The sequence below is a fragment of the Hippoglossus hippoglossus genome, chromosome 5 (assembly GCF_009819705.1).
Source record: "Hippoglossus hippoglossus isolate fHipHip1 chromosome 5, fHipHip1.pri, whole genome shotgun sequence".
NCBI lineage: Eukaryota > Metazoa > Chordata > Actinopteri > Pleuronectiformes > Pleuronectidae > Hippoglossus > Hippoglossus hippoglossus.
In genome coordinates this window covers 12,094,494-12,120,825 of record NC_047155.1, presented here as the reverse complement: position 1 = coordinate 12,120,825, position 26,332 = coordinate 12,094,494, and the positions used below count along the sequence as shown (strand labels likewise).

The 26,332-nt window shown below is 41.7% G+C and overlaps 1 protein-coding gene across 1 annotated transcript in view; it reads right to left on the bottom strand.

The window, feature by feature from the left end:
* The window catches only part of cacna2d2a (calcium channel, voltage-dependent, alpha 2/delta subunit 2a), a 149,488-nt gene that overhangs the window by 99,339 nt on the left and 23,817 nt on the right, over window positions 1-26,332 (bottom strand). The window contains 1 exon segment of the mRNA XM_034586584.1: window positions 7,212-7,328. Coding sequence (XP_034442475.1) covers window positions 7,212-7,328 — 117 coding nt within the window.

The following is a 26,332-nucleotide window of genomic DNA, read 5'->3' as shown; positions in this document are numbered from 1 at the left end:
TGCCCGCCAGCACCTCGTCAACCCTGCATAGACTTTATAAAGATGGATGACCTGACAGCTCCATGAGAGTGAAGCCAAATCATCTTGATTGCCCCCTTGTGGCTGGCTGCAGAATACGTCATAAGCCCCACCTCCTCAACTCAAAGTCCACATTAAGGATATTTTCCCAAGGATGGTTTCTGTCATTTTAGGTAGTTCTTATCACACTGATGTTTGCTGAAGTGCTCATTTGTTTGGTCAATTTGGTTTTAATTAGTAATTTCATGCTTTAAAAATGGGATGAAATGTCACGATTCACAGCTGAGACTGACTCACAATTGGTCGAGCACATTTATCAGCAGGACCTCGATACCAAAGCTCCATTATCAGATCGCTACAGCAGAGTCTGGCTCCATGTGACGGCAAAAAATGCAAGATGGGGACTATCCAGGATATTTTAGTTTCATTTTGGTACAACTGGAGGACGTAGTGACACAGAGGGTTTTTTGACCACTCTCAGCAATGCAAACATATCAGTTTACCAGTGAGCTCCAAATGTTCACACTTGTGCTCACGTTTGGCTCAGACTCCTTTCAGAGTGCGTGTCGGCTGTGCGTGTAGCGCCCGAGCCGGTGTCTCAGTGAATTATTAACAAACGTAACATGATGACCGATGACTTGGAGCGGTCCTTCCCTCCCAGTCCCTGACCCGGCTGTGTCGTCTTGGTTTCCACGGTCAGGGGGAGATGGAGGCCCACGCTGTATGATTGATTAATTCTGTCAAGTACACTTTTGCTGTCCCTGCACAGTGTCCTGTCCGAGCTCCCCTGCGATCCCGATCAGCGTGACGGCAAAGTCACAGAAAATCTCCGTCATTTCTGGAAGAGTCGAGCCTGCCCACTGTCCGCCATCGTCTTCGGTTCACTGTAAAGTCCCTCCGATCACACAGGCTCACGAGTCGTGTGCAATTTGTAGGTTTTGATCGCTATGACAAAAAAACTATATCTCCTAAGGTTCATTCACTGTATCTGCAGAAAAATTCACTTTGTGACTCAATAAAATAATTTGACCCTTACTGTTTGATGAATAATGCCAACTGTTACCTCTGCTACCGCAAGGCTTCCTCAGTAAACCAAGTTTTTTGGTAAGTCTGTGGTACTCTCTCTCTCATCAAGAGTCAGATTATTAGATCAATACAAGTCTCATATCTGTGCACTCAATCTGAAGCTACAACTAGCAGCTACAAACTGGTTGGCTTATCTTAGCATAACGTTGGAAACTAGGGCTGTCACCTTTTGTGGAAAAGTTCATACTTGAACTGTAACGACAGGTTTGAATTCAAAATAACAGTCTGGAAGCAGATCAGAGCATCTTAAGTAGTTTGCCTTAAGATCCAGCAGAGGGTGCACACTATCAGCTTGACCTATTGCATACCCTCTTGACCTGTTTACTGAGCAGAGAAGCTTCAGGTGTTCAACCTTGTCTGACTGAGTGCAGTGTATTTTAATATGTTTTAACAAAATGCATGTTATGTCCGAGAAGTTCAAATTGGACTTTTGGAAAAGGTGACAGCTCTATTGTAAACTCTGGGGTTGTATTCATTAGTTTTATATAAATGCGTGTTCCAAGGTCAAAGATACATTTTCTTACATAATTCGATTTTTTGTTTTGGTGTCATTCACCATGTCCCCCAAAATGGTGACTGGTTTTAAATGTCGGGACATAAATCATCAATCTGCTTGCTGTTGATCATAAAGCAACAGACAACAGAGGGTCAGTCAGATGAGGGGAATAGAATAAAAGGGTAATTTGAAGCTATAGAGAAAAATATATAAAAGGCATATTGCAAGTGATGAACTGGAGACAGACAGTATCAAGAATGGATGGTTATGGACACTGTTTTTTATTTCAACATCAGACAAGCTGCCTCAGGTGTGAACGGCCCATTTGAGACTACACCGCACTTCAGCTTCACTTGTGCTCTAAAGTATTTGCTGCACATCCGCTTATGTGTTGCACATAAACCTTTAGAGTGAATCAGATCTATGGGTCAATCTAGTGAAGTGAGCCACAGATCTAAGCCACTGAAAGGCCTCAGCGCTGACGGGGCTTTGCCTTATGTTGTGCCTGTTTGTCTGCTGCTGCAACCTCCCGAACAAACTCCTGTGGCTTGTTAGGACACTTCCTTCCTCCCTGACCCTGCAACCATCTCAGTAACATCCCAGTGGAGTGCTGGGTGTGTATCCATCAAGCAGGGAGCAGCCCAGAGGCATCCATCCCTCAGCTTGTAAGTGGTATTGGAATAGTATTGAGATCTGTGTAATTGGATTAGACCCACCTTAGTCCCCCCTCTATTCCACCAGCCTCCTCTGTGAAATCGGAACTTAAGAGCATTGACAATGGTCGTTTTTGTTGTGCGGCGGCTGATGGGAATGTAACATGATCTCCGTCTGTAGCTCCTGGCCTCATCTTCCCTCCCAGAGGCTGGAAAAATCCCAGCAGCAGCCTGACTGACAGCTCCACTCTGCCTGCCTTTGACTGACAGCAGCACAGGATGCTTGTGGGGTCTCCGTTGGTTCGGAGGGGGGAGCCAAACTGATCTCAGGCCACTGTGGTGATCATATGGAGCCTCGTGAAGAGACGCACGGGAAAGGGATGAGGGCTCAGATCAGTCCGGGAGGTCCAACACACCTGTCTGGCTTTCTACACATGACAGGTTAGGTGGAGGGCTGTGTTCTCTGGCTGATCTCAGTTAAAAGGCCTGTCAGACACACACACACACACACACACACACACACACTCTCGTAGCTGCACTCAGGTGAGTTGCTCACCCGCCACTACAAAGAAACTCATACCGACAGCGCTGGTTCATGCAATGTGCAGTGCACAAACACAGACTGTGCTCAGCTGCACATTAATGCACTGAGAGTAGTGACACTAAAGTGAAAGAGATATTATCTTTGTTTGACAATTTAGAGAAAAAAAAAGTCAAGATGCTCAATTTAATTTGAATGTGCCGTCACAGGCTTCTGTGATCCACACTCATTCAACAGCAGCAGTGCAGATATTAGAGCTCGACTGATATTGTATTAATATTCTTAGGTTGTTTGTCATTGGTTTGTACTGGAGATTATAGGTTTTGCTCTGTGTGTTTTGTTTCTGTTCACCTGTCCCAGGCCAGGAGAGGACAAATCGAAATTAGCTGAGATAAGATTTTGCTTTATCATCAAAATGCTATTCCAAAATTTGTCTTGTGTCCCAACACCAGTACCGTTTCACATGAATAACGACATAAAAAAAATACATATAATCAAACAGCAAAGCAAATACGTATACAAACTTATTTCATCACACATTATCAGTGCCTGCCTTGAAATTGATATTACCACTCTCGTTAACATTTAGTGCTCAGTCCACACAGGGACACTGAGACCTACAGTTGGACAGATGAACAAATGATTAATCTGTTACTTTCCCCATTTCTAAATGAACCAAATCTTTCTCTACCTTATGTTCTAAAAAAAACAAGTTTTCATACCAGACATGCCAATAGAGCATCTGTGATGGGCCAGCTGATGAAATCATCGAATCATTATTATCAGTCAGGAAGTCTTATGTGACCGGCAGCTGCGTCAGCTAATCTGATGTCCACGTAATAAAGAAACACAAGGACTCCATGCGTTTGCTTCAGTTCACAGAGCCACCGAAATGAGCAAAAGATTCAACCATGAAAGGACTTCTTTTTTTTTTCTCCGTGTCACATTTTTCGACCTGCTTCAGAAAACAAAGGGATTTATAGAAACTGTCCAGCGGCAACATGGAAGCCTGTCAGCCGACCGGGGGTTTGTGTTACATTTTAATTTTTGGCGACTGCGACTGTGGAATCAGATCATTGTTTGAGAAGATCGCTGCAGCCAGAGGGAAGCGAGGGAGAGCAGACAGGGACGTGGAGTGGAAGAGATTGAGACGAGTGAAGGGAAAGAATAAACAAAAAAATAAAGTCTGCTCATGTTGCTTCTATTTTTAGAGTGATAGGAACATCGAGTACATTGCACTTTAAATAATGTTTTTGTAGATATTAGATAACAATTTCATTACGCTGGATTATTTTGTGCAAAATGTGGAGATTTCATCTGAAAGGCAGGATATAAAAAGACCATTTTGTGCTCATTAAACTGCCGTTTCCAACTGTTGCATTTCACAAACTGTATCTTGTCCGTGGCAGAAATAATTCCAGCTTCATTGCCAAAGCAGGTTTAACAACTAAATGCTCACCTCCTGGATTTGGGCTTTTCTTTCCGTCCCGTTCCCTGACTGCACAAACACAGTATTTAAATGACTAAAATGTGTTAGTAATTAAGGAATTAAGGTTTAAGCAACTAAATCCAAAGCAATGAAAAACGCTTCCCTCCCCACTTTATATCAGTAACTGAGCATTTAGAGTCAATGTGTATTTTCTCATTAGTAACATAAACATGAATTACAACGAATCACCCGCAGCAGTATTTAAATAGGTTGCAGAAGAATAATTTCTTCCTGCACACGCACACACTCCTGTGCATGTACACACACACACAAACGTTCACCTCCTGTTTTTTAAACGTGTGGCAGGCAATATATGGGACTAAATAACCATTACAGGGGGTAGAAACAGCCTGGAATATAAAACGCTGTCAATACAGCGCCGAGCAGAGTTTGAGACCTTCTTATCTACAGACTGCATTAAGACATGGCTTTCACTTTTCTCCTCGTATGAATAATAAGTCCACATGAATATATTCGCATACTGTCTTGAATTTTTAGTTCCAGGGAAAACTGAAAATCCTAACCTACTAAAAAGAAACGCATTAACTTGTTGCATACGTCTTGTTGAGGTCTGTACTCTATGATGACTAATGACTCCCTATTTGCTTGCGCTCTTCGTTTCCTTTTTGCAATTTCTTTTTTATTTGGCTCTCTTCCCCCTGCTTCCTATTTTTTTTTCTCCTCAAACTCTTTCTCTACCTCCATCTACCCCCCCACCGCCATCCTCTGCTCCCTCTCTACTTCCCTCCCGCTCTGTGCTCATTTTTAAATCTATGAATTTCTGAACATCATTTTCTTGATTTTTCCACGCCCCAGGGAGACATTCTCATTCCAGCCTCTCTCTTTTTTCACCTCATTTCCTCCCTCCTGAGTGAATCTCCCAGACAGGATGTGAGGTGACAGTGTGGCCTGTGGAGGTTAGGGTGGGGTGGTTTGGGTTTGTGTGTCTGTGTCTGTGTGTGTGTGTTGAAAGAGGTGGAAGTGGTACTGAAAAGAAAAACTGGGTTGGAGGATCAATGCTCTGCTCTTCCAAATCCAATCCTACACATGACCACGGGAGACGTACAGTAACACCTTCTCTTCCCTTTCAGGATCCAAGCCGGGGAATTAACCGTGCCTTTGAGAGACTTCTGCTTCCCCCTGGCATGAATGTGCCTCGTCCCACAAGGCCTCATGCTCTCGAAAGATATACACTCCTGCCCCTTTGTGAGGATTCAGCTGTGTTAAAACACCCTCCATGCTCTTGCCTTGAGTGACCAAATCTTAGCAGAGACAGAGAAAAGTGAAAGTGGACAGCGCCTCAAACAGGGCCGTTCTTAAACGAGGTGCCACATGGAGGAAATTCAAATTATACCCGACACGCACTCACAGACACAGACGAGAAACTCACACACATAGGATCTGAAACCTCAGGTGTTCGTTAGAGCAAGAAAGAGGGTTGTGAATATATGTAGATTCTATCATCTCAGTGTATTGAGTGTGTGTAGCTCCTGCAGCATGATGAAGCTGATCAGACTGATTTAAAGGAATCAGTGTGTGTGTGCGTGTGTGTGTGTGTGTGTGTGTGTGTGTGTGTGTGTGTGGGTGGAGATGATGAGGATCACAGACTGATTAAAAGGACTTTCTCACAGCCATTGAGGAGGGGGAAAAAAAGGGAAGGACAAATTAAGGTTTAAATAGCAAAAGAATACAAATTATAATTAGGTAATTTGGGAATTGCAAACCCTCAACGTCCTGTAATTTTAAGTGTGAAGGTGACTTGAAAAGATATTTACGCTATAAGACGACTGCACAGCAGACAGCAGCACTTGTATTGTATTCTACTTTTTTTTCAGAATTAGCACAAACTAGTGTAGTGCCCGTTCTATTCCAGCCTGTTTGTTGGTTTGTGGTGATGCTGGTTGCAGCTTTTCACTCTGACACTGTAAAAGACCGACTGCAGGACTCAGTCCACAGAACCACGAAGCTGCGTCACTGCTGCTGCACAAAGAGCTGTTCACCTGTTCACCTGCAGAACCGTGGAGAACCGTGGAGAACCAGTTATCGTGAATGTGCTTTGATCGTTCCCAGCCACAGCGCTCTGTCTACACGTTCCCTTATTTCCCTCCCTGTCACTACTCTCATCTCTGAGTCCCCTCCCCTCTTCCTCTTCCTCTCTCGGAGGTTCCTCACTGTGAGAGCAAAACAATTTTTGGGAATAATCACAGAACTGTCTGAACATAACAGCGGGAATAATTATATTGGAAGAATGCAGGACGCTGCAGTGACAACCTCTGAAATAACTGACTACATTGCAGACTACAAAATGTATGCAGGCAATACTGAACAGGAAAACAAGAAACTCAAAAGTGCTCAGCAGAAAAAAAGTACTGCAACAATACAGAGGAAATACACTGTTTTCAAGAAATTGAAGGAATAAAGTCAATATCCTTCAATCACTCAACTGTTAGTCAACATGACAGAAGTTCAATCATCCTCTGCCACTGCACTTTACTCAGGTGTTTCTCTACCAATATTATTCTGACCGTAGTGAAAGGTGTATATAATGTACTTATTCTCTGTATTTTAATTTAAGTATTGGGATCTATCACTTTCTATTGCCTTTTTTATTCTAATACTTTCACATTTTCTCTTGTCTTTCAGATATATGCTAACAAACACAGAAGAGGATGATTACAAAGTGAAAAATTATAATTGATTTCTAATTCAGCGTGTACACACAATGAGGCATGTTCGATATATATATTCTATATATTATATTTTAATATATATATATAAAAGTCACTGAATGTATTTGTATCAACAGAGACTTGGCTTTCCAGGAAATTCAAAGGATGCAGTATGTTTGTTACCTGTGCACGACTAGAGTACAGTGTGTGTGTTTGTACAAATGCAGGTGTTACAACGTGTGGAGAATCAGCCTCTTACCTCCAGGGCTTTCCTCTTACTGTTGAGCAGCTTGGAGATGTCCCGGGCCACTCGCTCCACCAAGTCCTTGGGGTTATTTCTCTTGATTTCGAACTGGCTCTTCTTCTCATTGTAAATCTGCAGATGGAGAACAAAAGGGAATCAAAGGTCAGGCGGCCGGAGCCATTGTTTCAATTGACAGGCTCACACAGGAGTGGGTTTGCTTATTCCAGAGGTAGCACAAGCAATGAGATGGTAAACATTTACTGCAAAGCGGGCGGTACACAGCCTGGTGTTATACCCATAAGCGTCAGCCCTGTAGCAGAATTAAACACAGAACAGAGGCTTAATGGCAAAGCACTTAGCCAGCTAGATGCAGTCTGGCAGTCAGGATCAAATTAAATGAACACAAACGCACTCCAGCAGATCCTCACTGCTGGGTGAACACCTTCCATCTCCACAATGTTAACTCTTTTAAAGCTACGGCAAGCAGCCTTATTTACAGCCTGGTGACAACATGTTGGTGAATTGATCCACTGGTTTAATGGAGAATATCCTAAACACGACAAGCCCAAGAATTTTTAGCAGCCTATAGAGAAATTGCCCCATATTGAAGTGAAAGTAGGAATTATTTACAATCAGAAACTGCAACTAACCAAGAACTATTACAGCTTCACACAGATTAGAACCAGTTAAGACCAGACTGTTTATAAAGATGAACAACATGACGCATCTTGATCGCCCCCTGGTGGCTGTAGTATTGGTCATAAACCCTGCCTCCCCCATTTAGTGGACGGGTCTTTACTTTTCCAAGTGATCCAGCAGAGGGCGCTCAGTGTCGCAAACAAAAAGGTCAAAAAACACATCGAATAAATTTTTCTCAAAGATGATTTCTGTCATTTTAGGTAGTTCTTATCACAATTATGTTTGTGCAAGTGTTCATTTTGGTTTTAATTAGTTTTTGGATGCTATAAAAATGGGGATAAACATCACGATTGGAGCGAATGTATAGACGCGACCTCGGTGCTGTGGCTGCATCCCCCCCGATCCGACTCTGGCTCCAAATCTTATTTTCAGCACAAGATGGCAGTGTGGATACAACCAGGATATTTTGGCTTCATTTATGGACAGTGGGAGGAAGTGGAGACAAGTCATCCATCTTTATATCCTGTCACCGGTTAAGACCCATAAAGCGCACACTCAAAATTTGCAAACCTTTTAAAAGAAGTCATAGAAATGGGTTTTGGGTGCCAGGAGGAACTGAGATGTCTGGGGAGGAGGGGCCTCCAGAGGTAGAATGACAGATGCTTGGACCACTGACAGAGGAAGGTACTTGGGAGATTAGTCTGCTACCCCTGGAAGAGTTGTGGCTGACTCAGCGGCCGCGGCTCTCTGTAGGATCTGTAGTCTACAACGGAGCAACGCCTGAGGGATTAACACTTATCCTGCTGCCCTAAGACACAGAAAGACCCACTTTCACACCGTAAAACCCATTTTGTATAGTTCTCTCTGAGGAAAACCAGGAAAAGCCTGTTGTCGTTGAATATTTCAAAGCAATTAGTGTCGTATTCAGTCTGAAATGCTGCATTCACTTATGTTGTGTGGTTGGTTTAATCGGCCTTATGCATTGATTAACTAAAATTTGACCTCTTCAATCAAAAAACCATCATTTACTCAAGTGATTAGACATTTGATATTGAACGCTTGATATGAGGATAAACTGCAGTGGTTTTTACAGATAGAAACTGCATTTAAAAATAAGTAGAAATCAAGAATATCAGACTTTAGTTTAAATCTACAGCTCGAAGGTTCATCTCCACAGCAGCCTGAAGAGAAGATGTCATACATGTTTCAGATGTAGCCACTCATTAAATATGATTGATCTTCAGACTGGTGGGAGGACGTTTTGGAGACATGTCGTAATATATATATATATATACTTTTTTTAAAAGTCATTTTGAAAATTAATTAGAAAACCTTGATGTCTCTTCTAAAACACTTTGGCAGAACACAGACTTTAATTCAGTTTTGAAGTGTTTCTGAGGTCAAAGTAAGACTTTTAAAGAAGTTGATTTCAGCCTGAACAGCAGTCTGTTCCAACGCAGAGGAAATAATTGACCAGACAAGAGACAACTGACATCACAATTCAAGACCATGGTTACAATTCATGTTTTTTCTTTTTCTGCCAAGTATTATACAACCTGAAGCTTTTCATTAGTTTACAATAGTAGACTGGAGCTTCAGGAATATACTGCTCTTAAAACAAATGACAAAATCTGTAAAACAATACTCTCTTAACATATGTGTCATTAAACAGGTATTAAACCTGTGGACACACTACACTTTCTACTCCTTTGATGTTATCCATCTCTTTCATTCACTGAGCGAGACTGTGCACTTTGACAACAACGTATCTGCAAATCAAACATGGAAGCTTTCAGTAAAACTGGAAAACTAAACTGAAAACAGCCTGGATAATATGAGGGACACAGAAATAACAAAAGTATAAATAAATAAATGTGGAATTAGAAAATGAAAAACTAGTAGATCCAATGATCACAATGCTACAAATAATCTGGCTTTACTGAGTTAATCTTTCATACATTAACAAATGAACACAGAAATACAGAAATAAATAAATGTAGGGATACAAAAATAGCCCTTTTCAGCTAGATTTTGTTTGTTTGTTTTTCGTTTTTTTCATATTCATGTCAATTTTGTCCTTCATCGGTTGAGGCCTATAAATATGGCACAAAGAACTGGAAGGTGAGTCTTTACAACACTGCAGTTTGCCAGTCTCTTGCAGAACCCTGCATTCTCAGTTGGTTCTGTTCAGAGTGAGAGAAACACTGTCTGCATGTATCATGTGATCTGGTTATGCATTAATTAAACAAAGCAATTGTGGCCTTAGGTTTCAGAGTCTGTCTATGGTATTTGATATTCAATTGTTGATCCAGCCACACACACACACACACGCACACACGCGCGCGCGCGCGCGCACACACACACAAACACGCGACAGCTCACGTATCAGTTCGATCAAACATGACTGAAATCAGCACAGTCCGAGGTCTCCTGACTGAATAATTCCTTTAAAATTGTCAAAGTAATGATCTCCTTCTCTGTTATGAAATATCACGTCCGTGGGATTGATGTGTTGATGTGCAGCAATTAGGAAAGGAAAACACTGGGGTCCATACGATCCATCTCTGTCAAGCCGAAAGCTGGGCAGGCAGCCAGAGGCAGTTTCCTTCCACTGGCCCAGCGAGCAGGCAAACCTGGCCCCAGACGCTCCCCCCGCGCCAGCCGAGCACTCTGGTGAGATTGCCTGGTGTCTTATTTTGGCCGCCCTCTGAGGGAATCAAGGATCCTGCTTAGTTTCAAACAACACTTCTACTTCTCAAAGTGAAACCTGAAGGTGAAATCTGCAGACTCCATAATAATGCGTCAGAAAAAAAAATTGTATCTGTAAATGTTTTTAGACGAGTGAAACAGGTGGTTCAAATCTTTTAGTTTCATTTTTTTTTGCTTGGGCTCCTCATCCCTAAAAAGTCATTAGTCTGCGATTTAACAGTCTTTGCACACACACACACACACACACACACACATACACACACGCACACACAGACAGACAGACAGACAGACAGACAGACAGACAGACAGACAGACAGTATATCCGTCATTATCCTTCAGTTCTAAGTGAGGCGGTCCTCAGAAAAATAATCACGTGAACGTTTGCACAAATGAGCGTTGCTGCACATGTTCACATACACATCACCGCAGTGACACACACACCATTCCAGAGGGCTTTTTGTCAAGGTGGAAGAAGCCATTAATGGAATCTTATTAAACCATAAAACAAGAGCAAAGTTTTCTCCGCTCCATTGACAGACTATAAACCCCTGACTCTTATAAGCGATGCATTTTCAAGTCGATTTAAAAACCATGTCAAATTTGTTTTTAAATCAATATTCATTTCCTTAATGTGTGGTAGTGCTCTCTGCCTCTGCCTCCCTCTCTGGAAGATTCATGACCGTCTCAGGGACATTACAGACAGAGCCTCGTCTGCTCCGAGCTTAGAAACAAAAGATAGAAGTGAGAGAGCAATATGTAGGGATTCCTAAAAATGTTTTGTTTTAATACACAGTATACAGTACACAGTCCTTTTTGTGAATCCCATTTTTTAAAAATATCTTCTGGATGAAGAAACTTGACTTGTCCTTAGTATTTAGGGATTGAAACGTCAGCAGTGTACTGGGTATTTGTGCAGCATCTAATACCACAATCATCAAACAGCCTCAATGGAAAATGTACTGCCTAATTACCTCCTCAAAACATAACGCCAGCAAACCATTAACAAACTAAGTCAACCAGTGTCTCTGTGGTCCACAACTTGCAGCACACGCACAATTAATAAAATGGCCAACAGCCCCCATTTCAAAAACACAGACCGAAGGATTATCAAACTGGGTTTGAACAACATCAATAGTGGGTCCAGATAAAAAATACAGGTTACAGTTGGGGCTGTTACTTTTTCCAAAAGTCAAGTTCCAACGAACTTGACATAACACTGCCTGTGTTTTGAATATATTAGAATATGCTTTGCTATAGCTGGAGTCATCCAACATATAATTACTGACTTAATTTACTGATATTCTGAAATCACATTTAAATTCACTAGATTGAGATTTATATTTGGATCTGCACTCAATTACACACACTCGTAGATATCGGTTCCCTAAACCAAAAACAAAATAGACAGGGGTGAAAACGTCAGGAGGTAATCAAACAGGTCTCTATAGTTTGAATAGGAATTTTCACCCCAACGTCATCTGTCTCACTGGGGCCCATAGAATAATCCAGTGGCAGCACAGTGGGGCAGTGGTTAGGTTCTAGGTTCGAACCAGCACCTTTCTGTGTGCAGTTTGCTATTGGCCCAGTGTTTGTGCCCACCTCTAACCCAATGTCATCTGGGATTGACTCCAGCCCCCATGTGACCCTCAAAGCATAAGTGATATAGATAATGGATGGATGAGTAAAGAAATCCAGATATCCACATACACAGTTTGTTCCCTTCTCCAGTGATCTGTGCCTGTCTATTATGTATCATGGGCTGTGACATAATAAAAAGCACTAGCATCAGTTTTTGTGTGCGATCAACTATGGGTGTTTTCCTGAGGAAATCCATTTCCCGTTCTATCACTCCTTGTGGACTAATAAAAACACAAAAGGGAGACAAATAAAGATAGATAGGGGTGTATGGCGCTCATCTTTCTGACAGGTCAGCCATTACATCCTCCTGTAACGGGGCAGATGAGGTCCCTGTCCTATCTGAGAGAAGATTGAGGGGCGCTGTCAACCGGACAGAGCTCGGGCCCAGAAAGAAGCAGCCGGCCAACGAGCATTAGGCTGCAGGAGCAATTGACGCAGACGGACGGCACATGGTAATGTTTGCCACGACAGGCTGGAGGGGCTTTAAAATCCCCTTTAGCTACAGGCTGGAGAGGAGTGACCATCATCACTGAAGGCCCTCATGCACATTAGCCCACCCAGAAATTATATTTGAGGGTTTTTGAGCTCGACTCACTCACAGGTAATGGCAAAGCAGAAGGAGAAGCAGCAGACTGATAACCATATGCAATGTTTGAGCTGAGGCGATTGAAGGTACAAATACCAGAAACATAGAGAAACATGCTAATAGTTTTCATCAATAGCAATATAACGAAAGTTCAATATATTGATAAATGTTTTATGCATTGTACAACCACAGTGAGGAGGTATAACACTTTTGATGTTCCACTCCAGGTCGAGAAAGTGAAGCCAATGCAAAAGTAGTTGAAACATGCATTCTCTCAAATGACCAGCAGAGGACGACTGTTGCAAAAAGAAGTCACTTTCTAAGTCTATAAAATAAGTCTTTAAATTTAGAAGAAATATTAATGTGACATGATAATATTAAAACTAAAATTTAAATCCTTTTATTTGTATAAGAGCACATTCAGTACTATTGCATTTGTACTGTATCTACTCAGTTGTGTTTTTACAGTACAGCAGACCTGTTATCCGACAGTCTTTAAATATCAGTGGAGATAAAAATGTAGTTTTGATTTAACTTTGTTTTATCGATTCGCTTAAATTGATTTGCTTCAATGTACACAAAAATCCCATAAGAGTAATACATAGTCGATGGTGCAAGAGGTACTCAGACCGTTTGCCCCAGTAAGCTAAATGATCTATAAAGTCTCAGTGCATTGATTGGCGTTCTTTTCCCACTAAGAGACTATGGGTGTGTTTTAGTGCCATTAACTGTACAGAAATGTCAGCTCTGAGCAGCATTTTAGAAAAAAACTGTGCATTCAAAATAGAAAGAACAAATAAAATGGATGTGTCTGTTCCGTGACGCCCATCATTTCTGTAAAGAGGAATGATAATTCATGGGAAACGCTGTGGAGCAAATAACAGTGTTAATCAGTCATGCTGTTGGCTGGAAGTCGTGACGCCTGGCCAGCGCTGTGTGTCGGGCTGTCATTCTCACAGGAAAAGAGGAGAGGTGGCTCCGCAGAGCGCCACCGACAGCCAATCCAACCTTCTGCTGCTCGCGCTCACACAGGATCCGGCAGAAGTAACTTTGCCAATTGCCACCAATATGCTTTCTCTGGCAGGCGGGACACTCAAGTACACACTGAGAATCACACACGCACACACACAGACACACAGAGTGAGACATGCAAATGTACATGTGCGCTAAACTCACATTCACACCCTCTGTGCAGCTCACACACACGTCACATTCCCATCATTAGCCATGATGACTGGTTGCAATGTGCCAAGCTCTGAGTGTCTCTGTAAACACGCAGATGGAAAGACAGAGGGTGGCAAGACTCCAGAAAATGACTGTTAAAAAGTGGTATGCTGATTCAGCCGACGCTCATCAGAGAGGTCTCTGTTCCGCATGTCGACCCCGATGCTCCTCAGCTTCACTTCCATTGTAAAGAAAACGCAGCAGAACATTTCAATACCGACTGGTGTTTTGCGCCACCTTGGACTTTTCACGATGTTCCTCCTGTCATCAACACAGTCAAAACCGTAAATGATAACAAATGAAAAAGATTTCTTTCTGCCCCCAACACTTATTTGTCGACCTTTTTTTCACTGTGTTTGCGGGTAAGCGCTGATGTTCTTCGGTGGTGTTGATGTTATTGTCCCTCCGTCTGTGTCTAAAAGAGAGGACTGCTTATCTCTCTGTGAAGTCAGCCGCAATAGGCCGCGTCTGGCTGCAGCGGCGGCGAGTTTGACAGAGACAGATGCCACATCATTAAGGAATATTAGTGGGCTCCGCCGAGCAGACCCAGCTTCCACAGGCCCCGGGAAGAGTTCAATAAGAGAGAACACATAGGGAGCTGCAGCCCCTCGGAGGAGCTCGATAAGACACAACACACCAGAAGCCTCTCATAGTTCAATAGGACTGGAAGCCTCCAGAGGAGTCCAGAAAAAAAAGCAGAAACACTGATTGCTGTGAAGTTGGTGTCTCGGGGAGGTTTATTCTCAATGAGACGAAAGAGGAAAAGAGACAGATCAGTGCGTAAGCAATGGACAACATGTTTACAGCTCATCTACCACCTGCTTTGACGGCTGCCAGGACTCGGTGCCGCATCACACCAGCTGAACAAAAGTGAGTAACTTCACAAACAGCCCTATATGAGACGAAAACAGCCCGTCTCCAATCAACCATATTTCCAGTAGTTAGTAATCTAAAGTAAATTACTCTCACGACCAAGGACCCCGTCATTACCAAATGTGACTGTGTTACTTTAAAAGCCAAAAATCTTGACCTCTGTGTAAAACAACACTGTTCCTGTATGATATCAGAGTTTAAGGTGATAGCAGCAGCTCTGTCCTTTCTTCATAATGCATTTGACACTCCAGCAGAGACCGCCCAGGACAGTGCTGTGTTTGCCACACAACACAATGGTTGGCCCTCAACCTAAAACCTTTTCTCATCTATTGTTAAAAGTTCAAATATAATGTCGGAAAATTCCCTCATACACCAGGCGAGCTGGTGGGGGCCCCACATACAGAGACTTGATTCTTTCTGCAGCGGCCACAGATTCGGGTCATATCCGGCCCTTTGCTTTGTGTCTTCCCCACACCTGCATCAATAAAGACAAAATGCCCCCAAGATATATATATATATTTAAAACAGGATGTAAGCTAAAAAAGTCTGTGTGTGGTCTGCTCTTACATTTATCCGTTATAATACAAAGACTAATTACATCTACACTGAAATGCAAGAACAATGACATTTATTTTTCCATCCATTATCGACACTGCTTATTGTTTTTTAAAGGGTCGCTGGGGGCCTGGAACCAATCCCAGCTGACATTGAGCGAGACCACCATGGACAGCTCACCGGCCAATCACAGGGCCAACACAGAGAGGCAAACCACCATTCACACTCACATCCACACCTTCAGTCAATTTAGAGTCTCCAATCACTGCATGTCTTTGGACTGTGGGAGGAAACCGGAGTACCCAAAGAAAACAATGTTACATGTGGAGAACATGCAAATTGCACACAGAAAGCCCCCTGGCCAGACCGGGATTTGAACCAAGAACCTTAATGCTGTGACAGGTGTAACCACTGCACCACCGTGTCTTTCTTTTTATTGTCTTCTTAATGGATCAACAAGTGAGGATGTTGATTTTCTGCAGAAGAAGCTTTTGCCTCGTTATTTCAGCACAATGTCAGATACGTGCATATTTGAGACCCAGTTTGACAAGATTATTGTTTCAAAAACAAGTCAGCTGCAAATATTAGTCTGTCAGATTTGGCAACCACACCACTAATTGGGCCAAAATTCACCAGCATCTGTTGTCATTTCATCCTTTAAAATCAATGTTTGCCAGAAATGAAAAGCCTGCTTTGGTTTACTACTGTCTGGAGTCAAGGACTCGTTGTCTAATTGTTTCCAACATTATGACACTTTCTTACAGATAAATCTGCCTCCACTGTCAGGGTTAATTGAGCAGATTATGAGAAGGAACAGAATAGAGAGCTTGATAAGAGACAATGGCTGTTTCCCAAAAGTGAAGTCAAAGCATCTCCATTGCCACAAATTAGGAACATCCTGTTAAATGTGAAATTAAAGCCCAGATGTCCAAGGTCCATCAGGTTATTGGTGATAAAAGATGTGGACATTCTTATTTCTAAAATCACAAACCTCTGTACTGTTACAGCGCAAACAGACACGATTCCAGCACAGTGTCAGAGCAACGCAGAGTAATTCAGAGCAGGCTGCATCCATGCACTTAGCCAAAGAAACAAAGGCTGGGCTCCATATTTACATGCACCCCTCAGGGAGAGTTTGAGATTAGAGAGAGAAATAAGCAGAAAGATGTCATGGAGGAGAGGAGGGGTGGATTAACTCCTGTAACATTATCAGAGGGACTGTCAACTGGTGATACGAACAGGTCTAAACAAAGGAAACCATTATTTACACAACCGCAGCCACACACATGAACAAACAACGCACACTTTGCATATTACATCCAGCTTTGTTTAATCTCCACGCGGGAAATTGCATATTCACCTGCAGCTACTGTGTAAATGTGTGAATGTCTTCGATCAGTGTTTTTAAACTTGTCTTCACTGCATCATTGCATCTCATCAACATCCTGAGTGATCCAATCATCGTCTTCATTTACAGAACTTCCCTTTTTGTGTTTCAAGTAATTGAGGCCGCTCTAGAGCAGGGGTGGATCCACAGGGAGGGCAAAGAGGGCACTGGCCCCCGCTGAAATCTGATTGGCCTCTGAATGGCCCCCAGGTCCTGTCATTAATCTAAAATAAACAAGTAGTCCATTTCTAACAATACTTTTGTTAAGAATTTTTATTTTCTTTGCTTTTTTGAAGTTTACAATGTGCATAGACAAGGAACAATTTTCTAAATATATTTAATGAGTGGTTTTGCAACAACTTAGCGTTAACAGTAAACAGGGAATGACTTGAATGAGCACATGGATATTGGACATATATTTGGCCCCTCTGTGTAAATTGTGGCAGCTTTATGGCTCCTGGAATCAGCTTTATGGCTCTATGGATCTGGAAAAATCCTGGATCCGCCACTGCTCTGAAGTGGTTTTAAATATTTAAGATTCATTGATTCAGTAGCACAACTGCTTCCTCATTGTAATCCACCTTAACTAATCCACAGACTATTAACACCATTGTTAAAACTGACCTTTAACACAGTGTTTTACATTGATCAAGCAAATAAAAAAATAAAAAGCACCTATTCTCCAAACAGATACAGCATGTCAGTATGACAGTGTGCGAGAGGGATATTCATGTTGCCAAGCCACAGACGGCGCATACCGAGAGGCAAAAACAGCCCAGCTGGACAGATGGAGTCCACAGCGATATTTTTAATTGCCCGGTTTTGTATCTATTCATTAATTAGCCCTGTCAGCAGAACCAAAGGGTCAGGCAGAAGTGGTGCGTGATGGCCGCGTTCAGCTGGACTTGCTCGGTTCAAACCAGCCGAAACTACCAGATGAAAGGATTCATACTAAGTGACTTGTTGGAGTGGAGGAGTGGAGAAGGACGGAGGAGAAATGTGGGGCAGCCTCCCCCCCCGCCGCTCCTCTCCTCTCCTCCTTTCCATCCGCAGTCAGGGTATTTGTCTTTTAGACAGAGATAAACTGCAGCCCTTTTATTAACTTGCTGATGGTAGGGAATTGTTTTTTTTTCCTCCATCCGCAAAGGTTTTCTCAAATAGACAACCGCAGAAAACATCCTCCCTATATTTCTTCCCTTCTCTATTTCTCTTATTTTGTTGACTTCGTCCAGCCCCTCCTCATCCCCAGCTCCTATTCAATGCTTCGTATAGCTCTGAAACTACCTGCATATTGTTAAAGTATTGTCTGTTGGAACATATTTTGTTGGACCCCTCCTTTGTCTACATTAAAATCTGTAAACAAATTTTGAATAATATTTAAAATGGCCACTTACAGATTCATTATTTTAATTGGGGGGGGGGTCTATGATACACACATTATTTGTCTCACACTGTACAGAGAGCACCTCTTCTCACCCTCTCTCTTGGCTCGCCTCCCAAAAAGCTCCTCTAATCAACCACTCTTCTTTGATCGGTCAACCACTTAGTGTCGGAAATGTCACGCCCCTTACCCGGAGGCTCTCTGATCAGCTGTAAAGACCATTGTAGTCACAGTAAAAATGGCAACGTACCAATTCAATTCAAACTGGAAGGAGCCTGGTAAGTGACATGGTACTCCGTGATGTGGACACTTAAATGAAAAAAAAAAAAAATCAGGAATGCAAACAAGATGTTTGAGGTACTGCAGGAACAATGTTTCCTCTGGGATAGAAGGACTCGCTTTTACCCCAAACTTTTAAAACACACAAAAAAACTAAACGGCAGACTAGAAGATTTTTACCAAAGGAAAATACCTGACAAGGAAAATCTGTTCTGTCACACTTTTATTTTCCACTGAAGTTACTTGTAAATTGTTTGATTTACGGGTAATCACTTAGGTCCAAATAGCAAAAACAACTAAATTATTGGCCGAGATATATGTGACTATTTCTTAGCTGTTGTTTCAGAACAGACAGAAAGAACAATACATTTAGTTCAGTTCCTAAGTCGCTTTTTATGGTTTTATGTAAAATGTATATTTTGGCCCTTATTCCATTTCCAACATAGCAGTAATCCACATGCAAAACGCCATAAACAGCAGTTTCTACGACGTCCCCCTGCTAGTTTTCAGTGATTATAAATAAATACTGTTATTTGTGATGGCAGGTTTCCTTTGTATTGTGTCCTCCAGCCACTGTGGTATTTTTGTATTTTTCTGTCCATACAGCAGTTTCTGTATCAAACATACAATCATCTAAAATTTCATCTCCCATCACATGAACTCAGAACACAGAGAAGACTGTGCTTTACTCCAGTGTAAAGTGACTCCAGTGTGTGATGTCATCATGCTGTGTTGTGTCAGTGCCGCCATGCCAGCTCTGGCCTTTACACAGACATTGATCCAGTTCGGTGACTATACCTCCGCAGGATGGGGGAAACAATATTGAACCGCAGTTCCATGCTAGTACCTGTTATACGGAATTAAGGTGCAGGCTGTGTGAAAAAGGCCTGCGTGTGTATGTGTGTGGGCACATACATCGTTTTATAGGGGGCCCATTTATTTCTGTATCTAAAAGACTTCTAAAGTGCACTCTGTATAAATCTATCATCCGTTCGGCAGGTTAATTAGATGATTGATAGGCTCCCGTCCAACTTAATTCTCATTGGTCTCACACTCTCCGGTGTTAAATTGAAAAGGACAAAAGCGCAACATTAACACCCTTCCAGGATTGATCCTTCAACAGGGGGCTGACTTACAGGATGTTGCATCAAATATGTGACAAAGACTTCAAATGTGAACATACAAAAATTGGTATTTCAATATGTTTGGTCTGATGTTATTTAATATGCTGCAAATACAAGGTTGTTGTGTTTATCTACAATTCATTTAAGCTAATGAGGGCAGGTAGAGTGAACTCAGAGTTTAGTGTATCCAGAGATAACGTGCAGATTTCCCCCCCAGGACCACATGCAGCGACTCAGTAGTTGTGATTTCAGGCGACCAAGATTTTCTTTGACTACATTGCTACACATTATGTTTTGATGCGTGTGGGAATTTGTGTTTGCATGGTTGTGTTGTTCAGTGTGTGTGTTTGAGTGGGCCGTAGAGGTCCTCCTGCTGAGGAGACAGCGCCCCGGGGGGTTTCTCTCTCTGTGGCGTCTTCTCCACTTCCTCCTCATTTGACTAATTACTGCGCCACTTCCACGCCACTGATGACGCCTGGCACCTGTCCATCAGTCTAACTGTGAGCTTGGCTTGTTTCTACCGATTGATACAAATGACTTGCTAAACACCGTCTCATCCAGAGCTCTCGACACATTCAAATTCAATACAATTTTAAAGACTGCGGCGCCTCATTCGCTCCACTGAGAAGGTGATCAGCTGCAACCTGCCCTCTCTCCAGGACCTGTGCGTCTCCAGGACTCTGAGGTGTGCAGGTATGATTGTGGCCGACACCTTCCACCCTGGACATGGACTAGTTTAAGCCACATCAATAAGGCCTGGCACCCTTTAACTGAACTGTACTGATGACACTTGACACTTTACAAATAACAATAACTTTACATTTTGAACAATCCCGCCCGCTTATAGTATTTTTTTATTTTGCCTATAGTATTTATATATATAATATAATTCTTAATTTTTATTTTTTATATTACATTTTTGTTTCCTATTTTATATTTTCTATATTTATAATTGCACAAACACACCACTGCAAATTCATTGTGTGTGTAAACCTGCTTGGCAATAAAAACCTGATTCTGATATTATATCAAACCTACACTGTCTGTTTTTGTACTGTACAAATCCTCTAATATTAAGGCTAATGTTTTCCATTCATTATATTTTTTAGAATAATCAATGTCTAATTGCATTATTTTTGGTTTGCAGTTCCCTGCTCATGCTCATGTTGGTCCTGGGTCATCCAAGCTAGAAATTATGAGCACTGCTGCTCTTTCACGCCATCTGTCTGTCCTCTGCAGTTCTCTCAGCATCTTTTACACAGATGCTAAATCTGCCCCACGCTGAATAAACTGCAGCTCCACACATTTCTGACCACCCCTGCCAAACTTCAGCAGCTAGATTTCCCCCATAAAACCGTTACCGCCCTTCCATTTCCACTGTGTTAAATCTTCCTGGCAGCCTTTCTGTATTCCTGTAAGTTCTTTAAATAAGACAAGTCATCTTAAATCTGCCCTGCTGAGCTCTCCCTTGTAAAGCATTGGTAAATATGAACTGCATAATGAGCTGGGGGAAGGCAACTTGCAGAGTCAGCATCAGTTGTGTGTGGATCAGCTATAATTTGGAGAAAAGGCTTCATAGCGGCATTGGAGCAGCAGAGGTCAATGAGGGGATGTTATGTAATTTAAATGGGTGAAAATAGCGTGTTCATGCACAGCAGTAGAACACAGAGCTCATTATCCAGACGTACAGACTTTGTTTAACACAGCTAAAAGAAAATTATTTTGGTCATTACAGAGTCCTGCAAATGTTATTTGCTTAAACACGGAAAATATTCTAATGTGAGCTGAACATTTCCACAACCATCGGCAATGAAAATCGACAAAGTTACTACGAGAGCTTCAGCAACAGAACGCACAGCAAACGGCAATGAATTGTCTTGATCCATTATGAGTGACCAATACAAACAGAAGAAGAAAAAAGCAGCTGACTAGCTAACTGGCTACCAGTGACTTTTTCCTTCCTCATACAAAAAGCTACAGGTAAAGCGGATATGATGCAATTAAAAAGGCAACCAAAATAAAATGTCCCTTCACCTTGAATATAAATCATTTATTTCTCTGGGTTTTAAGAATATTGTTTTAAAAGGGTCATGCTTGTTTTCAGAAAAGAAAACTTTGCCCAGGAAACTTGAAAATGTCTCATTGGAAGCAATTACATATTGAAGAAAAAGTGAAGGATGGCTAAGTCAGAGATCAATTCGAGAGAGTGAGACAGTCTCAAGATCTCAGCTTTGAAATATAATCCATTTCAGAGATAATGTTTTTCCACATGCAACACACAAATGCTCGGCTATTTGAGTTTTTATGTCCGACTCTGCAGGCCCAGCACATGCATACCTGAGTGACAGTCGCCATGACAGCCATTTTGCTGTGGCCCAGTTATCTCCGTCTTACCACAGGCGGAACAGGGCAGAGAGGGAGGCATCCAAAGACAATTTAAACTCACAGTGCAGATTACATTTCAAACCTCCCAGACTGAATATTTAACCCTCTTGCCTTTCAATAAGTGATACGGGGGATTTTCACTGACTCAGGAACTCAATTTAACCTCTACCCTCCTATAGCCTTGCCCTCGGTGATGGCCGGGCCCCTTCCTCCCTCCTCCCCCCTGACTAACACTAACAGTGGCTGTCTGCTGGGCCTGATAGAGAGCGGCTCCATGCTAAGTCATTACACACAGAGCACAGCCTAATTACACACAGACAGCCCCCCCATGTAACCTGCCAAAAGGGTCAGTGCTCTTAGAAGTGACAGCTTTACGAGAGCAGCTACACAAACCCCGGTTGAGAGATAAGGCCTGGCGGGGACGTCTTCAGCGTGGCATGTTTGTGCCTTTATGTGGGTGGGGGTGGGGGTGCAACCTCAACGACCTTCCATATCTGCCCCCGCTGAGAGACGTCGGAGTCGGCTCCATCTTTGTTTGGTTTTTTCCCCCCCCGACCAATCTCCGGGCTCTGCAGCACAACACACAGCCCTAGCAGGTCTGCGGCGACACACTCAACTGGATATTTCTCCATATTGAGCATCACAGGGCCGCTTTTACAGCATGCCAATTCCTGCCAAACTGGCTGTTTCCATAGAAACGCAACACTTAATGACCGACAACAGAAAACGACCTGGGTAAAAAACAGGAGAGGGAGAAAGACACTGACAAAGAGAGATGGGGAGAGACAGAGGGAGATCTTGTGGAACAAAAGAAGCAATTTAGTATCGGAGGACAGCGTGAAACCTGATTATGTCGTCAGTGTAAATGATCACTAATTTCCCTCTGTCCAGCTGGCCCAGATTAATGCCTACCCATTCTGCAGTGTAGACAGAGAGCCAGGGCTTAACCATTCCACTTGGCACCCCTCCACACCCATGGCCTTAATCAAATAGAAAAACAGCATGCAGCAGCAAGATATATATATTTTTCCTTCAAATTATTAAGTCAAATAATATCAATGGGAATTAATATGGTAAGATAACGCAAGCATCGAGTTTTGTCAGAAGCTCAGTCCTCTTCACCTCCAGGCTTCATCGACAACCTGTGGTCAGATATTTTCCAGACACAACTGATCACTGAGATATACAACCTGCAAAATACACAAAGGATGACATCTACTCCTATATATATAGATATAGATATATATATATATCTATATCTATATATATAGTTATAGTCAACATTGGACCCATAGAAGAACATTAATAATCAACAAGATTATAATTCCTATGATTATTAGGAAATAATTTAATAGTAATGCCTTTCTTTTATAGTTGTCTCTTAAGTGGGATCTGTAATTTCTTATTACTATAATATATAATCGTTATTTGATGATAAAATGAATGTCAACAATGTGTACAGATGTCAAACATTTTAACCGGTGCCTTACATTTCTGTGTTTTACTAAATGGTTTGACATTAAAGCAGATTCAGGCCTGTTAAATTCAGAGCACTCATATTTTTGGCTTGATAAATTATTTGAGGTTGGCTTGTCCGCGGCTCTGGTCCTGAAAGTCCCAGATAATGATCCCTCTGAGTGTGACTTTAATATTTAAATATTTGATATAATCGGAGAGTTGAGTGCGACATCTCGCTCCGCAGACTCCAGGTCAGAGGTAAAACATCCTGTGTGATCACAAATCAGATGAGTGCAAGCGTTCAACAGCGGTGTGCTTTGATGTTTCTCTGCAGAGCTCGCCCACTGGTTTCCACACAACTGGGTCTGATCCCTCTCATCAGAACCACCACGCTGTTTGGCTGCTGAAAGCCCCGCAATTTTACTCCTCTATGCATGCTGTTCTGATTATTCATAAAGCAAGCAATTACACATCCATTAAACCTGCAAATACAAAACTGGGGATCAGCAAGGGTTGTCACATGGATCAGGTTCATTACGGAAAACATCCACAACCTCTGTGAGTCAAAACAGATTCTGAAATCATGGTTGACTGACGAGCGATTAAAAGCCAACGACAGTGTGGGTCCACGATACCCGAGGACAAAACAGGGTCCACAAATGAAAGGTAACATCCAGGGGTCTGCAGAAGTTGCAGCATTGAATTAAGTACAATTACTTTTCTAAATGCAGCACATTGCATTAGAATTTTTGATTTCCTATTCAATTTTGGATAACTGTAGCAAACTGTTTAATAATGCGCAAGCACAATTTCCAAGATTGTGTTCTCTATAGTTTAGCCAGATACTTGAAATCACACATATTGTCTCTGATCAGTGTAAGGCCCATTTACATAGTCAATGTATTAATATATGATGAAATGGAGCTTTATTATACTTTTTGCTTTATGCACATTTTCATTTTGTGCCCAATTTTCTAAAACTAGCAGAATCATTTCCACCAAAGAAACACTGATTGCTATATTTGGGATACAAACCACCGCAGTGAGCAAATGTTAATATAGCAGTTTTGCTTACATACACAAATAGTCTTTCAGCATCAGAAATGACACGGAATGAAAGCTTGATGTTTCCACTACGTTTCACAGCATTTTGCTCTTTTAGTATCTACCATCTCCAGCATGTTTTTCTTCTCTGACATTTCTTAGTCATCTAAGATGTGCACATTACCAACAGAGTCAGTCTGAAGCAGCAGGAAAAATGAAACCATAGTATGTCATAGTAGTTTCCGATAAGATGTGTTCAACTGATTGTGACTGATTACAGTTTGTGTGTTCTGGAGTTGGGTGTGTACCTGTTTTATGAAGTGTGTAATTGAGCTCTCTGTGTCCTAATGATGGTCTCCTCCTTCCAGCCTCTACAACACAGTCTCCCACTGACAATGTGCTTTTCTATTTTGTATATTTAAGTTTACTTAAGTGGACCTTGTCACATACTGTAAAGGTCCACTGCGTTTCACACTCACATGTATAAGAATGTACATATAAGAAAAAAAGGTGCAGTGTTGGTGAAAAATGAAAAGGTATTAAATACAAACTCGAAATATTTATTGCAGGTTCTCTAAAAAAAAAAAAACACTATTAAGAAAATAGTACTGATCATTTATACATTTAAAACGTTCTCACCTAATGTATTAAATTTGGGGTTTGAATTGATCCAAGTTACATTTTTATTTATGATGATATAGTCTGCATTAGAAAAACTAATTATTTTCACATTATCACAACTCAGAATCTTTACTTCTTATTCCAAGCTGGAGAAACATAAATATGTTGTGTCCACTTAACTTTCAGTTTCTCAAAGATCATGGATTTTGGTTTGTTTATTTGTATCTATTATTGAGTCTCATCCCTCACGAAGCGTTTGCTATTTTGTTTAATGGCTTAAATTAATTAGAAAACAATCCATTGAACATTCACTCAATTGAGCTCATGACTATAATTGTGAAAGAGATAATCAGGCAATTTGTATGTCGAACTGATCATATCTAATGACACTTGATTAATGATAAAACAAAAGCCTATTTATATCATTAACAATGTGACTTTACAGAGCAAAGGATGAAGTAAACACAGTCTGAAAAAAACACAAGTTAGCAAAACTTAACTGTTTTGCATTTACTGACAATTAAAGATTCTAAGTTACCTGGACTGAGTGACTTCTTTATTTGTTGGCACCATTTTAAGTCTGATTATCTATTTTTTTTTATGTCCTCATAACTTAATTGTTGCATATGCCACACTATATAAATCAAACCAATTCTGCTTATTACCCAGTCAACCTAAGGAAACATGATGAAACTCAAGTGTTTACCAATCAGGGACCAGCAGGACAGATTGAAGTCTTTTTAGGAGCATAGGAGGTAACATCTCAAGCTTTTGTGAGCCTGACAATTCTGACGCTCAACAAAAAACATCTCATTTTAATGGCCAACATTCCTCACCGTTCTCCTTTCAACACAAACGCAATTTTGATGAGAAACAATTTAGAACAACAAATTCAGAGGCAGAGAAAGACGACTTCAATCCCCCGAAAGTTGCGCGGCATAAACGGAGACAACATTCCAGGAAGAGCTGTCAATCAGCATTTGTACAACATGTGCATCGTTACTGTGCAACAATCAATGCCTCAGACACACGGGCTGCTCTTTGAAAAGCTCTACAAACACACGACTAAAATAGAGATGAATGTAAGGCCTCGCTTACTATGTTATCATACAACACACACACACACACACACACACACACACACGCACACGCACACACACATATACTGGGCTCCGACGGTGGCTTTTCTACCCATGAAAACAAACAGAAACACATTTAACACAATGCCGCACA